Below are 18,106 nucleotides of genomic sequence, written 5' to 3'. Positions count from 1 at the left end.
TTTGGTTCCACAAAGAACCATTCAGTCAAAGGTTCTTTAAAGAACCATCTCTTTCTTACCTTTTTGTAATCTGAAGAACCTTATTTCGCCACAAAGAACCTTTTGTGAAACAGAAAGGTTCTTCAGATGTTAAAGGTTCTTTATGGAACCATTTAGACAAAAAGGTTCTTCTATGGCATCGTGAAGCACCTTTATTTTTAAGAGTGTAGTGGTATTTGGTTCCAGAATGAATCAGTGGTTCTTCTATGTTGTTCAAGTTGTTCAAGTGAATGCCACCTTGTCGCCATCTACTGGCGTAACGAGGAAGTCTTCTGAAGAGTTTAGTAACACTTTAGCATGCATCAAATATCCATGAGTCTTTAAAAAGCTTTAAAATATAATTATTGTTAGTCTATTTTGCTTGTTACAACACCTTAGATCTAACTCTAATTTTTATATGCATTTTAATTATAGCTCATAATACATCTCGTTCCACAAAGGTATTAGAAACACTTTCCACAACATTGGTAACCACAGGTAAGACAAGTAGCCTACCTATTGTATATAATGTATGTGCATGTGTCTGATCAAAATAACCTAATCAAATGGATAGATTTTGAATATGCTTTTCTTTAATTGATCACATATGTTGTTTCAGCCTCTGCTGACAGTCTTGCTGGCCTGGCTGAAAATAACAGTGATGGGAGTGAAACAGTGACAACTAATCTGACAGTAGTAGTGATGGTGACCACAGTAGTGTCTCTGTGTGTCCTCATATCACTAACCATCTGCGTCATTCTTTATTTCAAAAAACAAAGGCGCAAAACCAACAGCCAAAGTAAGTCCACAACTGTAGCCCTTATGCACAATCAGCTTGTAACACTCCAAAGAGAAAGGAAAACTTGAAATCGCATCATATGACCCCTTTCTTAACACTATTGGGTTGTCACTGTCAGAGCAACGGCTTATTGGAAGCAAGAGAGGAAGTGATGACTGTTGTCTCATCAGAACATAGTTTATATGTGTATATTGCACTTCCTGTTATATATTTATTATTGACTCAGTTACTCAAATGGAAACCGGAATCAGCTAAACTGCAGGCCCTCTATCATTTGCTCGTTTTAAAGATGTTTCCTTCAAATGAGTGAAGTTGATGAGAGTAGATCCTTGTGCAATTTAAAGATGTGCCATTAATATGTCAGTAAGGGAAAATTAAATTCAAAATTTATTAAGGATTCATGTCAGAAAGAAACGTTTAAACAATTTAACTTTTATGCATGATGGTAAAGTCTCTTCTTATCTCTTATAGCACAGTTAAACAGTCGGTTCTCTGTGTATTACTCCCGTGTTGCAGAAGGTAAGTGACATTCATGTTAAATGCTTAGATGTAAAATAAATAAATAAAATAAAATAAAATAATGACAATGACAGTCTTTTTTTTCTTTCTTTCTTTTTTTTGGACAGGGTTTGATGTCCCATTGTATTCTTTAGTTGAACAAAACACAGGAACAATGATCACCTGTAAGTTACTGCAAAGTATTATTTGTATACACAGGCTACACTGAAAATATAACCTATTTGAATTGATGAAATTAAACATCAGTTTGTTTAAACAATGTACACAGAATTTGCCAATGTAAACATGATTCAAACAATACATGAACTGATCTCATTACTCTTTAATAATGCCAGGTGGTGTCAAAATGAATTTTTGAACTTTATCTCCCAACAGTTGGTGCTGCACAATCAGAAGCTCCGGCATGTAAAGCAGATAACATGTATGAAAAGTTAACATTGTGAAATGAATAATGGCGTTTTTAATGTTTTTTGACATCAAAGTCTTTGAGTAATCGCTCATTATATGGCATTTGTCACAAATTATAATAAAGGATAACATCTTTTATACACAAATAGTTCTGGGTGACACTTGCTGAGGCTCCTTGTAATGCTGTTTTCATTGTTTTTTAATCCTGTAATGTGAAACTATGTTGTCATGAGCTTTAAAATCTTTAGTTTTTTCAAACTCAACTTAAAGACAGTCAAAACAACTGTAAGCCTTTTTTATCATAGCAGACAGGCTGTGGCCGATTTGTTTTGTGAGGCAAAGTCATATCATGACAGACTGATGATCTGATAACTGATCTGATGCAAGAATTAAAAAGTCAGAGATATAAATAGACATTTAGATGATAGATTCCTGTTTCATCATAGCAGTGGGTTTATGTGTTATGGGTTTAAAATATAAAGTGTGAGCAGTCATCAGATAAAGTAATCACATTTATGAATAGAGAATTAACAATGCGCAGGGGTTGGGTTAATTTCTTGTGAAAAGCTTCTTGTGTTATCCATTAATGTCACTGTTCCTAAGAACACTGGACAGATTTCCTCATACTCAAGTAAAAACATCGTTTGGTGCGCTACCAGGAAAACAGATTATAGCCTGCCTTATATACAGCATACAAGAGCACTCCATTAAAAGTTTAACCTTTTTGTGCTTTACAAAAAGGAGTCAAAATCCACACCCTATAGACACACACAGAGTATAGTATCACTGATTCGTGCCAATCTGTGGAAAATTATTGCTTAATATCAACTGTCGCACTATTGTTATTTACATATCACTGAAACTATCTTTAAAAGGAAGGGCCGGGTTTGTCAGAGTGTAATGCCTCTGGCAAATTTTCAAGAATGACTTTTTTTTTTTTTTGTATTTATCACTTAACAAATTAAACAATCTAAATGTAAATACAATTTAAAGCCAGCTGAAGCCATTGCCGCATTTAGACACAATACTGACACAACTTGCTATAAACAGTTCTGTTACTTTTATATTACTCAGAGAGTCTTATGGGCCATGGGTGCCTTTTTCAAATATAATTACACCTTAAGAGATGTAAGCAGGTAGACAGTTTTTACAGTTCAGTTTGACATTATTACAAGTCTTGAGCTCGAAGGTTTTGAAACTACAAGGTGCTTATAATTTGATGCTGATATGTCTGTAAATATCTACTTTTAATAGGTATTAGTTTACTACAAAATCAAGGTAACAGTGATGCCATTTTAAAATCATCCTCTAAAAAACAAGTGATTAAGTATGTCCTTGAAAACTTTACTCTTTGAAAGAATGACAAAGTGACATTGATTTATGAAGTTTTATTGATTTATAGAATAGTTCAACTCAACTCAACTCAACTCACTTTTATTGTCACTGCAGCATTTACAAGTAAATGATGTGTGAAAAGCTTAGGTGCGTGTTCCAGACATTGCACATATGAGAACAATACAATTAACAATTCATTGTCGTTAAAAGAGAAAACCTGACAACAGGGGTGTGATGCATTGTTATATACACAGTCATATGAGAGACACAAACGGCAAATGTTACTTGGATTTTCTTTTATTTACTATTATGTTTATCTTATTTTATTTTTTGCAATATACAATTTAACAGAATTTATGCAATTTAACAACTAAACATACTAGAAGAATGACAAAGACATGTAAAGGTATGGATATAAATGGAAACATTTAGGTTTTTTTATCAGTATTATCTGGTCTTCCAGCGTATTACTAAATATATTCCCTCTATAATATTTCTTTTGTTGCATATCTATGACTGTCCTTTAAAACTGCTCATCAAATTCCAGCTCTCTTCTAGTTTTATTCCAGTTGTGTCTGGTCTGGACCACAAACTTGTTAAATATGTACTTTCAGTGTTCGTCCAATAATTACAGTGTGAAACATCAAATTATAGGACTTTGAGATGGGATTCAGGTGAATGTTGACTATTACTCACATAGGAGTCTGATTACATCACTTGAGTCAGATTTCTTCCCTCTATTTTTATTTATAAGTTAAAATTATATTTATTAATTGATTTAGTATAGTTGGATATTATGTAGTAAGTTCAGATCTATATGGAGACACTAATATTTATTTTCTTTACATTTTATTTTATTGTATAAGAATAATTATTATAATAATAGTAATTTTTGTGATTATAACGAAAATGTTACTACTACTTGTTACCTTTACAGTAATATTCAATTGTGAAAATGATTAGCGTTTATGCAGTCACATTTCTTAAGTCCTTTATGTGTGTGTGTGTGTATATATATATATATATATATAATTTCTTATTTTTTTTTGCTTTTAATGCGTCTGCTGACTTAACGTATGTTTTCAGGCTTTCACTCTGAAGAAACTGACTAACTTTGAAGATATTTTTCTATCACATCGCATTGCTTAATTTTCCGTAACCTCGGGATAGTGGAATGAGATCGTGTCGCTCAGGTGAAACACGCCACATGACTGTTCCCGCGGGCTGAGGCGAAACAAACGGAGAGAGATGCCGAAGCAATGAGGTCACACGACAGATTTCACTCTGACTTGTTGTAACGACCCGTGAAACCTGCGAGGAGGAGGAGGAGGAGAGTGTCTGGCAGAACCGTTCAGCTCGCGGTGAGAGCTGCACCGAGGCTATTTATTATTCAGCGTGACTGACGATATCAGAACACAACAAAACACAACTGCGACGAGTTCGCGCGCGCAGTGGGATATTCAACTTCTGCTCTTATTTAACTTTATTTACTGAAATACTATTGTCTTTTGAGTTTAGATACATTAAGCTAACAAATGAATCGAATGGGGAGTATGTGCACATTTGATGAAATCAGATGGGATGACAGAATGGTATGTACCCATTTTTTCACTACTTATTGTTTAATATCTCTAGAAAAACAACACATGCATGTTTTTTCTTTTTTTAATTTATCTGCATAGTTTTGCACAGGTGTTGATATCTGAATCAAATATGCACATAAAATGTTTGTGAATATGTTATAGCCTATGAATATGAATAAGCACTAGTGAAACTGATTAAAATATCATTAAAATATTTAGTTTTAAGGTAAAATGTTAACAAATGTTGCCAAAGGTTTCTGGGTCGTTTTCTCATCATAGTCATAAAAGAGAACTTTGATCCTCTGTAACGTATCTTCCTGGTAAAATGTTAAACGCTCTACGTGTTGCCGATTGGGAGCTTCTCACTATTTGATTGGTCCAGTGCTTCATTCATTCAATTATATCGTCAAAATGAAATTTGTAAAACCAAATTATCTCAGTTTAAATGTGACACTTTATTAACACTTTATTAGCAGTATTTACTGTGGCAAGCTGCACTAAACCTCCTTTACCACCCTTTGCCCTTCTCTGTATGCACAACAGATACTTAATCTGGTTTAATGTCACTTACTTGAAATTTGGTTTCCCTAATAACCTGTAAGAGGCATTTGTGCCAGCACAGGGGATAGTTAAGCCAAATACCAGCTGTGTCCGTGTCTGTTCAATCAGCACTGTATATAAAAAGTGTTATGCCGAGTTAGATGATTATTAACCTGAGCTTTCCATCCAGGTTGCTGGGCACTGGCAGCCTTGTGCCCTTACTGTTTTATACCCTCAAAGAATATATGTCAAGCTTTCTGCATGCAAAGTGGGCAAGAAGGTATAGGAAGTGAGACAAGTCTCAAGTATTTGCTTGATTGTGGAAGGTTTCTTTCCTTCTTTAACATGATGGCCATTCAGACTGATTCAAAAGTCTGACTTGATAATGCACCATATTGTAGCCTGTTTTTCAGCAGCTACTGTTTTTGCATGTTTTTCATTTGCAAATATGAAAACAGGACATAATTTAACAGGAAGCTCTTTAATGGACTTAGGTTAAAGAGCATTTAAGATGCATTCTTTAGAGAGTCATGCACTTACAGATTTACCTCTGAAAGGACTTTTAATGATTTCAAGCAGTTCTAGTAGATGAAGGTGAAAAGAAAAAAAGTTGACACTTTTTCACTTTTATACTTTTAAATTGGTTTGGAGAAGAAAAAGCAAAAAAGCTCCCCCTTTTTCGTGTGGAGTTAAAGCCAACAAAAGCAAGTTTAGTTGGATGACCTCAGGTTATGTAAGGCGTTTCCACCTTTTTAAAACTATTTTTTTTTAAACCGTTGTTCAACCAGCTGTGTCTGTATATTTACTTTCACTCTCCTCCATATACTCCATTTATTTTGCTCATTTACCACTCCCTTGTTCAATACCTTGTATTTACTCACTCTTTATGTGGCTTCTGTGAAAGTACAAGTTTTGTCTCTCTCATCAAGTTCTGTGTGTCTATTCCTGGGGTGATATACAGTATTTACAATACAGTAGTAACAAATATATACACTATGTGAAAGCTTGGCTTGGTTGTGTTGCCTTGAGGTGACAGAGTTCCACAGAATACTATGGTGAAATTGACTTGTGATTTGTCGTGTCACGACAACGCTGGAAGCACTTTTAAGTACACTAATGATTATTAAGACATAAACTCATTTGTTTGTTACTAATTTCATCTTTTTTTATTACCTAGCCTATTTATTTATTTACATTTTTATTATTTATTTATTTAAAGCCCCCTCAAGGAAAATGTGATTTTTTTTCTGGTCTCAAAAGATTCAAAAATATAAAACATTTAATTGAATATTGACAGGAAAACATAAAGCTTTCACTCCGAAGTGTGGCATAAAAGGCCCCTTAATGTGGAACAGAAAGGCCCAAGGGGTATGGCAACCATATGCAGATACTTTTGATAAAGCAAAACATTTATGAACAACATTTAGGTACATATGTCCATTAAAAAAAAACTTCAGCAAATTAATTAATTAATGAATATAATGATAGAATTCATTGAATATTGATATAACATAAAACTTCCACCCTCAATTGTGGGATCAAAAATTTTATTTATTTATCTATCCACTCATTCATTCAGTGACGTTTGGCATTTCATAACCTATTAATATATATTAAAAAAATCCCAATTCTTTCTATTCTAATATGATTAATGGTGCCATTATTAATGTTTCAGTTCACTCAGATTCAGTATTGTCTATATACAGTCTCAGGTTACCAGCAGCTATTCAGATTTCTCACGTGACCTTTACATCTTACCATGGAAAAAACGCTTGTGTGATTAGCCGAGTCTTTTGTCTGTCTCTTTGAGAGGTCCAGAGGTCTGTATCCAATGACACATTCCACTCAAGGCTCTCAAACAATCCCCCCTCTCTTTTTCACCCATCCCTTTCTCTATGTCCTGTCTCTCTCCTGAAGCTCTTCTCTTTCTGTCTCTCTGCTTTGTACCTCACACCTGCATTCAGGTTTCACTCTGACCTGGTTTGATTTCCAGTGAACAATCGCCATTGCACTCCATCTCTCTCCATCTGTTATTAAGCGTCTGTTTGTTTTCTTAATACCCTGGTGCCAACGCCTCTCTGCTTTTTCTATTTCCGTGGTACACAAAATATGCAAATCTCACAGAGCTCTTATATAATGTCTAAGTAATGATCATTCCCATCAGCCAGAGACTTTGCATGTTTATATGCGTCCATTTAAAAGAGCGATGGCGTGTTATCTGAGAGTTTTGGTATGTAACGCTCTGTTGTAATGAATAGCCTGTTGTTCTGATGCCCCGAGCAGAATCCTCACAAACTTCTTTCGAAATAGATTTTTTAATCCTCTCCCATTACAGGCATGAACATTGTTTTGTGCTGGGTGCGTGTCATTTTGCAGGTGTGTGTCGTGTGTCTTTGTTGTTTTCTTGGGTTGAGGTGTGGTGTTGAACTTGGCTCTCGACTCTCTAGTCTAAATGCTGCTTTGCCTTCTATGGAAACACCCGATGCGCACACAGTCACAGGACGTCCCTGTGGTAGTACCTGTAGATTTACTCAGGTAAATATATTAAGTCATAATTTATTTACTTTGAATTTGTCCTAAATTTGTCATTTTTTGATACTGACAGTTCAGATAACACAACATCGTATTTTTTAATGGACTGAAAGTCTAGTCTGTCCATCTTCTTGATGCAGTGTCATTGTTTTGTCTCATTTATGGGATTACGATAAATGTGTTGTTTTGACCAGGTGGGTTGAGGTGTGGCTGCGTTTTGTCTAGTGATTTAGTAAGTGGTACAATAATAATAGATCTTTCCTTACTTGGACAGCTTGCGTTTACAAACTTGCATCAGACTTATGATGTAATCTGTCTTTGTGACATGTAATACAGTGGTGTCTAACTTCTAGCTTTACATGGAATGTTCTTGACGAAACATGAACATTACAGAGTGTTCTGCGGTAGTCTGGTGAACTGTATAGCATCATGCTATTGTTAGTTTGTTATATACTGTAGCTGTCTAAAGGTCTTTCACATACAGTAAGTCCCTAAACTCTCAAAAATAAAGGTACAAAAGCCGTCTCTGGGGCAGTACCTTTTTAAAAGGTACTAATATGTAACATTTAGGTAATTATATGTGCACTTTAGGCGCTAATATGTACATTTGATGTACTTATACGCACAATGAGAGGTAAATAAGGTACAAAGGTGTAGCTTTTAAAAAGGTACTACCCCAGTAACAGATTTTGTACCTTTTTTCTGAGAGTGTATGTACTTTATAGCATCTTACTGTGATAAAACATCAAATATCATTCTGCAACCATGCAGACGTCCTGTTCCTTTGAGATGGCTGGCTATAAACTAGACCTCATATGTTCAGTCTCAGTTTAGAGTTTGATAAAGCTGTAGCCTCCTTCAGTGTCAAACACTGATTTGGATCAGTGCTCTATCACTGACAGAGCTATTTCACATACTTGCGTCAGTGCCCGATCAAAGTAAATCTCACAGTTCTGACATTTTTCTCGCAATTCTGGAAAAGGTCAAAACTGTGAGATAAAAAGTCACTAATACCTTTTATAATTGTTTAATTCCGTGGTGAGAACAGGCTTTGATACAAAAGATTTCAAAGTGCATCATGTATATTCAAAAACAGTCGTGGCCAAAAGTATTGGCAGTGACATACATTTTGTGTTTTGCTTAAGCTGTTGTGGTGTTCATTCACATTGTTTCTAGATTATGTCACTGCCAAAACTTGTAGAAACAATGTGAATGAACACCACCACAGCTTAAGTAGCAAATTTGGCAAAACACAAAATTTATGTCACTGCCAAAACTTGTAGAAACAATGTGAATGAACACCATCACAGCTTAAGTAGCAAATTTGGCAAAACACAAAATTTATGTCACTGCCAATACTTTTGGCCACGACTGTACATTTTTATAGATTTAAACTCAGAATTGCGAGACATAAACACACAATTATGAGATATAAACTCACAATTGTATTACCTCCAGACCAATAAAACAACTTTTAAATAAAGATCTTGAGAATATTGTTAAATATTATTACATATAATTTAGCTAAAGTACTAAAAATAATGCATGACATATTATGTCTTCTCTATATTATTATTATTATTATACAGCGATTTATTTTATAGTATGAAAGCAAATAAATTTTTCGCACATGCCACAGATGCTGCATTGTTTGTCAATAGAAGTATACTTGATTATTTGATCACATAATGTTATATAATGTAATTTGCACTTCAATAGTATTATCCTTTTATTGTATCTCATATTCTGTCTTATTATTACTTATTATATGATCACAGGGATGATATAGTAGTGGGTAATAATAATAATTTGCAGTATTTTTATGAACTCACTGCAACTTCTCTATTTGTACATGATGTCAGTTTCACTGTAACAGTCATCTCCCATTATACCCCATTATCACTGTACACGTCACCTCTTTTTATATTCCTTATTAATTGCACTAAACCGATGTCTTGGCTTCTATACCCACATTATTTGCACCCTAATATTACTAAGATAATAACTGCACTAATGACAGTAATTATGAATCACATGTAATCTAATACAGTGTGACTGGAATATGTCTCATGTGAATGTGTAATGTCCTCTGTCACCTTGGCTCTGACTTTTTAGACTCTTGATCTTCACCCTAGTAATGACCAGGTCAAGCATTTTCACAGTCGGTCTGGACCTGTCTCACACATATTTAATAAACATGTCACAGTTTGTGCACGCTGTCTGCCACACGCTCACTTTCAGGACCACCCGTCCCACTGTGACTCACACAGACTACTTTTAGAGCCAGCAGAATGTTCTGGATATAAGCATGGAGACGCACACACACACACATTTATCCAGCCATCTGTGGTTGGTTTAATTTGTCCAATCTTCACTGTTTTACATATTTCACGAGATTATGTTCTTGAATACCATTTACAGCTATTCTGTTAGGTTCATTTCAGTTTCTCTTAATTTGGTCATGTGGATGTTATCTTATGTTGTGCAAGAGTGTTTCCTCATTTGTTTGTGTCATTGGCAAAGCTTTATAGTCTGTGCTTTGTCTCTTCCTGTGTCCAGCAGACGTAGTTTATGTTGTTGATGGGTGTCCCAGTTGCTATGGTGATATTCCGTTCTGCACTGGAGAGCATTGTTCCGTTTAGATTTGTGGCATCCCGCCTCCATCTTTGTAACGATTTAAATTTACATTCAAATACAAAGTTTTGGCAAAGCCTGCAAGGCTGAAGAATTTTCCAGAATCTGAGGAACAAATCAAATCAGACTTTGCATATCCTAGAGACTGTACTGTAAATTCCTTTCGCTTTCACTTTTTTTCTTTCACATTGAGTAACCACAGGCCTTCATGCCAAACTTTAATGGGCCATTGGCCTCCATTCAGTCTCTCTCTCTCAGTCTCATTACTCAGTTTCTCCTCCCCACATGTCCCCCTCATTCATACAGCTCCCACCCTTTTGCTTTCTATTTCCTGCTCTTTAGGGGTTTCCTGCTTCTCTTTGTGTGTTAGTGTTATTTATACCTTGTGTTTAGAAAGGGGCTTTTGTTTTCTGCAAGGAGATGCAGATGTTAAGGTTGATTCTGAGAAAATTAGATTGGTATGAGTTTAGTTCTTATTTAGAAATATAGATGAATCATCTTAAATGTTTTTGCAGTATTTTAGATTATGTAAATTCTTTTACAAATTAAAACATCATACTACTTTAATAGGTAGAAGTCTGATCAAGCTTCTAGATGTTGCATGACATAAAAGTACAGTTAATAACATATTTAGATACTATGCATACAATAGGGTTTTAATATGTATTTTTTCATCTCATTCCAGCCAGTTGGCAGAGCTTTTGCTTTGGTACAACCGACTTATGAGCGGCAGCCATTGAAGTCTGATCTGATCAAGCAGCCTGAGGACCAGGGTGAGGTAATCAAGGTGGGTCTGTCTTTAACTCTGATTGATAGATCAGTTACATCTGGAAGTTTGAGCTTTAATTTAAAATAATAATGAGGTCTGATTCTGAGTAACTGAATTTGTTATTCTACCTAAACTAGGCTAGGCACTAGACTAATTCATAAAATTATTATACATTTAATTCAGGCATAATTCATGTTAAAATTAGTGATGTCAATGCTTATGTGCTTATGTTTTTTAAATCTTTGGGTTTGCTTGTCAGGTATATCTAGAAGACCGCAAAGAGGCGCAAGCCAGACACCAACAGAGTCTAAAAATGCTCTCAGAGGAAGTTTCACAAATACAGGAGGTCAGAGCAAAAATCCTCGGTATCATTTCCCACTCTTCTATGTTTGGATGTTTTCAGAACATGTGCATTAATAGTGTTGTACTGTGTGCAGGTGAGATATTGTCTAAAAAACCTCAGAGAGCAGATGGCAGCTAAAAGTCACAGGACTGAACATAAGGTGAGACAAAACAACACATCAATCTGCATATATACTTCTTTTAAGCTATATTAATCATAAAATGTTAACTAACTCTCCTTTTCTCACCCTCAGCTGGTGTTATCTGGTCCAAGAAAAGTTAATGGCACTCATTCAGCACTAACACAGGCCCTAAATGGTTTAGAGAGACAGGTGAGCCATTGATGTGCACTGTTGCTTTTCGCGCGCACACACACACACACACACACACACACACACACACAAACATGCAGGTTATCAGTCAAACACTAATAATTAAATAAACTAATAATTTTTGGAACTGTTAAATTTAATCTTTAGCAAATATCTAAATAAACATTTTTCATCTTTATAGTGATGCCTAAATTAATTATTTGCATTTAAAATGATTGATTTTAGCATTTAGTGTTTTGTTTTTCATTTATTTAGACAAAATAGTGTACTAAATTCCCCTATCTCTATCTTTATATTACCTTTTCTGTCATCAAAAACTAAAAAAACTTAACAATTTTGTGTATCACTAATTTTAATACCAACAAAAATATTTTCTATTCCCTTAAACCCAAACCTAACCCTCACAAAAAAACTGCTGATATTATTAGATTTAAAGTAAAACATCATTTATGAGCCATTCAAATAGTGAAGAGCACTTCAGATGTTCTACTAACGTCTAATTGAAATGACCAGCATGCTTCAATGCAGTCACCATTATATAATGTGCTGTGTAAAAAAATCTGTATCCTTTGGGTGTTAATTGTTTTTTTATCACTTAGGTAATTGCTTATTCACACCTACATTACGAATCTCAACAATCTGTTAGCACACAACACATAAACAAACCCGCAGTGATCAACACCCATTAGTATTTACAGTATGTCATCCAGCAGATAGTGAGGAATTAATCACCCAGGAAACCACACAAAAACGCACAGCTCAGGAAACACGTTAAGCCACCTGCAATAATTATCCGTGGTTCTTTATAATCAACAGTATTTGTTCAACAGGTTTTAATGTTTCTCACATTCTTCAAATTCTTATCTTTTGTTGTTCGGTGAAACCAAATGCGGCGGCAGCATATTTATTTTTTCGAATTGAATAGTGCGGATTAGCCTCCCAACGGGATGTGTGCATCTGGATAGTTTGAGCAGGAGAACGAGTGGAAAAGCTGAGCTATGACAGCGTACGTCAGTATTGTACTGTCAGAACACACACCCTGTTGACGCACGTACAGAGAAGGTCCCTCCCACTTTCTGTCAAACTTACATTGTCCTCTGGCTCTCACACACGTCTATAAATAACTGCTGGGAGAGATGTGGGCGTGTTTCAATGGACGCAATTTGTAAGGACATATGTTTTGTTTGTGTGACTGTGGGATAGTGACTTGGTTTATAATTGAGTACGGTTTGCTCTTATTTTTTATTGCTTAAACCACTATGTTGCATAACTAATTCAAGACACATGTAAGAAGTACATGAACACACATACAAATTTGACAGTAACCAAACAAATTCCAGATTATTTTCATGAATGTTTTGTATTCTCTCTCAGGATAGTGTGGATGAGCAAGAAAAAGAGAAGATGAGGGAGGCCAGTAAGCGTCTGTATGCTCAACTCCAAGAGGCCGAGAAGAAACACCAGGAGGAGAGAGAAAAACTGCTGGTTAGTCACTTAGCATGCTCTTTTTGCTAACTGTTTCTTTCTCAACATGCAAGGATCCTGCTGAGAGCATTCAAAGGAACCTTTGTTAGATGGTCTTGATAGGTGAGTTGTACTAATGCAGTGGCAGATAATCCTGATGGCCAACTGGGTCAGATCCAGGTTGGGAAAGAACAGTGTGTGGGTGAGATCTCCGGTGAGATCGCACATTCTTTCATGATGATGTGCAGTTTCGTAATCGGCTACTGCTTGCATCTTATACGTCAAGGATTTCAGTGTTAAGCAAACAGCTGATGTCAAAATGATACAGTAAAAAATTAAACAGCTTGAAACTTTGAATCATTTTCAACTTCCTGAAACTCTCTGTTGTACAAATGTACAGTAGGTGTCTCGACAAGTTGTTTTAAATTAAATGCATTTATGCCGATAGGGTGATGCTAACCACATAAATAAATAAATAAATCTTCAATTTTTAATAAAAAATATTTAGAAATATAGACTTTATTTGACAATTAGGACATTTTTTTCTAACATTAAATAAGACATGAGTAATTGTAAATATATAAGGACATATATTTAATAATAAATGTACAATTTTAGCGATTAGAGTTTTTTAAGCCGTGACTTATGGACATTGGATAATTTTCCTGAGATAAAAGTTAAGTGGCAAATTGTTTACAAGGTGTTTTTATTGGAGCCTTCCCATAACAAGTATGAGATTGTTTATCCGAGCCAGTGGTCAAATTTTCAACGGTCAAAGTTTAGGGCTCATTGTACAAAAAATAGTTGACCACAGAATCCTGCGACTGATTTACCAGTCAGAATCGAATATTGCAGAAAGCTGTGTAATAGTTAAACATAAATGTGTCTTTTGTGCCTCATGATTTAATTCTTTTTCTCTGTTCGTGTTGTCGTAGGCAGAGGCACAGCAGTATAAGCAGCAATTATCTGAGCAGAGCGAGTATCTGAAGAGTGTTCAGCAGAGCAAAGAGCAGCAGGATCAGCAGATCGAAGACCTGAGACGTCTCATGGGTGGCATGGAGCAGGAGAGCTCCACCCTCAGAGACCAACTCATGACCAGAGAAGCCGAACTCCTGCAGCTGCGCGAACTGAGGGAGGAGGGCCATGCAGGGAGGGAGAGGTAGGGGGCAAGATAAATCTTACTGATTTTGTCACATTATGTTGCCTTTTTTAACTTTATGCATCATTTGGGTGTTGCTGTAAACATGTTGCTTAATTATGTAACAGGTTAGAAGAGGTGGAAAAGGAAAACGCAATTCTGAAAGAGAAGATTCATCACTTGGATGACATGCTCAAGAGTCAACAGAGAAAACTACGGCAAATGATTGAACAGGTACATGTCCATGCACACAAACGCTGACTCTCATACAAACTTTTGCCATGGTAACACTTGCTAACTCAAGCTTTCCATCCTTGTGTCGTCTAGCTTCAGAACTCGCGAATGGTGATTCAGGAGAGAGACAGAGTGATCAGAGAGCTGGAGGAAAAGGTGGCTATGCTGGAGGCAGAGGTCAGTCCACAGGATATAAACAAACATCTAGTGGGGATTCACGATTCTCAATGATTTCGGTTCTAGTTCAGATTTCTCTGAATGATTATGTTCCTTAATGGGTCCAACCAGAGAAGCCGAACTCCTGCAGCTGCGCGAACTGAGGGAGGAGGGCCATGCAGGGAGGGAGAGGTAGGGGGCAAGATAAATCTTACTGATTTTGTCACATTATGTTGCCTTTTTTAACTTTATGCATCATTTGGGTGTTGCTGTAAACATGTTGCTTAATTATGTAACAGGTTAGAAGAGGTGGAAAAGGAAAACGCAATTCTGAAAGAGAAGATTCATCACTTGGATGACATGCTCAAGAGTCAACAGAGAAAACTACGGCAAATGATTGAACAGGTACATGTCCATGCACACAAACGCTGACTCTCATACAAACTTTTGTCATGGTAACACTTGCTAACTCAAGCTTTCCATCCTTGTGTCGTCTAGCTTCAGAACTCGCGAATGGTGATTCAGGAGAGAGACCGAGTGATCAGAGAGCTGGAGGAAAAGGTGGCCATGCTGGAGGCAGAGGTCAGTCCACAGGATATAAACAAACATCTAGTGGGGATTCACGATTCTCAATGATTTTGGTTCTAGTTCAGACTTCTCTGAATGATTATGTTCCTTAATGGGTCCATAAATGATTATTTTACTGCAGTAATTTATTTTAGAAATAATAAACACATTTAAAAGAATTATTGCAAAAGGTGTGGCTTTTCACAGTTCAAACTGATAATTTTCTCTTAACTACACTGAAAAAACTTTGATGTAAGAGAGACTGACTCTTTAGAGTCATTTATTCAGGAATTGGACTACAGTGGTTGTGCTGCATGTTTTTGATTCACTAAAAGGAACCAACTAATTAGCGTCATTGAGTTTTGATATTTTAAAGCATGGAACCAATTCTAAAAAAGAATCAGTTCTTGGTTTCTAACCTTAGTTATAATTATTTTCTATATCATGTTATCATAATTTCATGAATTACTGCTGAAAACGCACACAGATGTTTATTTTTAAATAAAATTCCTTTTACTACATACAAAAGCGATTAGTGTGAGATCACTGTGATCTCATGAATGTTTCCTGACGTCTGACCTTTGTGAATGTGCTTTGCTTACAGAACAAACAAATGCATGATCAGATGGATTACTACCTTGGGAGTCAAAGGTCAAACTCATACCTGCCATCAGACGGCAATGCGCAGATTGTCTACAGGTAGGAAATGCAAATGATCCCGATAGCTACACGCACATTTTTTATGCAAATGGTCGCATATGCTTGATAACGGACATACAAGCACACACATTCAAATTCATGTGTCTTCTCCACAGCAAACCTCTGAGACCATCCACCCAGACCAACAAGAGCCTGCCCTTCATCAAGGTCATTGAAATTAAATCATGAACCTTACCACAACAACATCCTGTGACAGCCGCACCATCCTCCCTAACACAGTGAAGGAGAATACTAGCAACATCACAGACCTTCACCAAATGACAATGCGATTGCTTTAATGTCGGAAGGCCTTTTCTGCAAGAATACTTCTAACAGCGCAGAGGTCTGTTACTGGTATTGCCATTATTACATACTCTGAGTTATCGAGATAGATTTGACAGAACAGGGACTGTTAAAGTGAACATATCCATTTATATGAAGACAAATGAAGAAAACAAATGAAGAACTCATCTTTTCATTATTGTGAGATTTGTGAAGGGCTTCTAGATGGATTCTGGTGTATTTTGGTATTTATTTGAGGCTGGTCCTCTGAAGACTGTCTTTCACCCAACGTTAATAGGCAGACTGTGATGCTAAACACCCTCATTGAGCTCTCGTTATCTCTCGTAATCTCCTTTGGTATTAGCTCGGCTAAACTTTAGTGGGTCTGTGAGTTCGCTGAAATCACAGGTGAAAATCTGTTAAAATTATAGAGACAATGGATGGGAAGAACATTTTTATTTAATTTTAAAATGACACAAGTTTGTGAATTAAAGGATGAAGGATTTTTGTGTCTTAATTGTATCTATTTGTATCCAAATTAAGGCAGGAGATTGAGATGAGATTTTTGCAATCATTCAGCCCCCATTTCACAGTGAGTCGTTCATCCTGAAACAAAAAACTGCAACAAATATTTATTCTTGATTTAAATGCTTTTCTCAACCAAAGGGATACAGCAGGGAGAATCCAATGACTCACCTTCTATGAAAAACAAAGACGCCTTGTGAGTGTTTCATAAGTTTGAAAGAATGTAACACTTGTCCTCCACTGAGCCAGACCAGTTCAGGCCAGTAGGGCACAGCGTGAGCTCTGTTATCCAGTCCAGCCACTGCAGTACAATCTACAGTTACTCAGTTAGCCATTTCCAACATTCAGTAAACTGGTTTTATAACACCTAGTTAGAGAAGTGATGTGATTGGCCAGAGCACCTGCCCACCTCAAAGTAATGTCATGTGAACTGTTAATAATACCACAACAGAGATTATTTATACTGCATTAATTTAATTCTGCATTTCATAACCATGTTTATCCACCTTCACATTTGAAGATAGTGTGTATATTTTCTCTTTGTGTGAACTTGAACCTTATGTGAATTTCTTAGACAGGCTTCATATTAGCATGTAACACCCTTTATTATTTTTTTAATAATAATATTTTTGTAGTAAAAACGAGTGGTTTGCAATGCTTGAATTAATGACATCTTGTATATTATATTTAAATAAATTAGTTTCATGAATGTTGTTGTTGTCTTGCCTTTTCTGTGTCTGCAAAGGAATGTGGTTTATGGTTGAAATATATCAAATATAATATATATATATATGAAATATAAAAATGAAATATATATCCTATCAAAGTTTTATGATATGGAGAGGTACCATGGAATCTGACCTCCGGTGTAAACACAACAGGGTGTTATTTTATTCCCCTCACATTACTTGCCCCCGTATTTCATCTTCAAGTTGATTGAGGGTGACAATTGCCTTTAATGCAATTATGCATTTAATTAATCAAAAGTGATAGTAAATACATTTAAAACATTACAAACTATTAAAATGGTATGTTCTATTTCACATAAATGCTGTTCTTTTGAACTTTGTATTTATCAAAGAATTCTGGGGGGAAAAAATTCATATATGACGCAGTTTTAAAATTTGATAATATGAAATGTTTGAGCACCATATCAGCATGTTAGAATGATTTCTGAAGAATTGTGCGACACTAAAGACTGGAGTAATAACTGTTGAAAAGTCAGCTTTG

At 35.8% G+C, this 18,106-nt stretch overlaps 2 protein-coding genes across 2 annotated transcripts in view; both read left to right on the top strand.

Annotated features, from left to right (window-relative positions):
• Nucleotides 1–1,779, top strand: part of LOC107677019 (uncharacterized) — a 4,867-nt gene extending 3,088 nt beyond the window's left edge. The window contains exons 6-10 of the mRNA XM_016471800.1: nt 454–516; nt 638–817; nt 1,289–1,336; nt 1,444–1,500; nt 1,712–1,779. Coding sequence (XP_016327286.1) covers nt 454–516; nt 638–817; nt 1,289–1,336; nt 1,444–1,500; nt 1,712–1,779 — 416 coding nt within the window. The remainder of the gene's footprint in view (nt 1–453; nt 517–637; nt 818–1,288; nt 1,337–1,443; nt 1,501–1,711) is intronic.
• A 5,629-nt stretch (nt 1,780–7,408) lies between these two features.
• Nucleotides 7,409–17,585, top strand: LOC107677018 (tuftelin-like). Its single transcript, XM_016471797.1, has 12 exons — nt 7,409–7,432; nt 11,054–11,155; nt 11,397–11,483; nt 11,575–11,640; nt 11,734–11,811; nt 13,186–13,296; nt 14,211–14,371; nt 14,933–14,995; nt 15,103–15,208; nt 15,302–15,385; nt 15,975–16,069; nt 16,186–17,585. The coding sequence occupies exons 1-12, from the start codon at nt 7,409–7,411 to the stop codon at nt 16,256–16,258; spliced, it is 1,050 nt and encodes a 349-aa protein (XP_016327283.1). The 3' UTR covers nt 16,259–17,585.
• Nucleotides 17,586–18,106: the final 521 nt, after the last annotated feature.

Source organism: Sinocyclocheilus anshuiensis, unplaced genomic scaffold (genome assembly GCF_001515605.1).
Source record: "Sinocyclocheilus anshuiensis isolate Anshui unplaced genomic scaffold, SAMN03320099.WGS_v1.1 scaffold620, whole genome shotgun sequence".
NCBI lineage: Eukaryota > Metazoa > Chordata > Actinopteri > Cypriniformes > Cyprinidae > Sinocyclocheilus > Sinocyclocheilus anshuiensis.
This window is presented reverse-complemented; position numbering and strand designations above follow the sequence as displayed.

What these genes read in the sequence shown, in the direction of transcription:
- LOC107677018 (XM_016471797.1), top strand. Translation starts at nt 7,409, where the DNA reads ATGGCGTGTTATCTGAGAGTTTTG. An exon ending in ACCAGGGTGAGGTAATCAAG is followed by an intron (nt 11,156 to 11,396) that starts GTGGGTCTGTCT and finishes TTTGCTTGTCAG; the next exon opens with GTATATCTAGAAGACCGCAA. An exon ending in TACGGCAAATGATTGAACAG is followed by an intron (nt 15,209 to 15,301) that starts GTACATGTCCAT and finishes TGTGTCGTCTAG; the next exon opens with CTTCAGAACTCGCGAATGGT.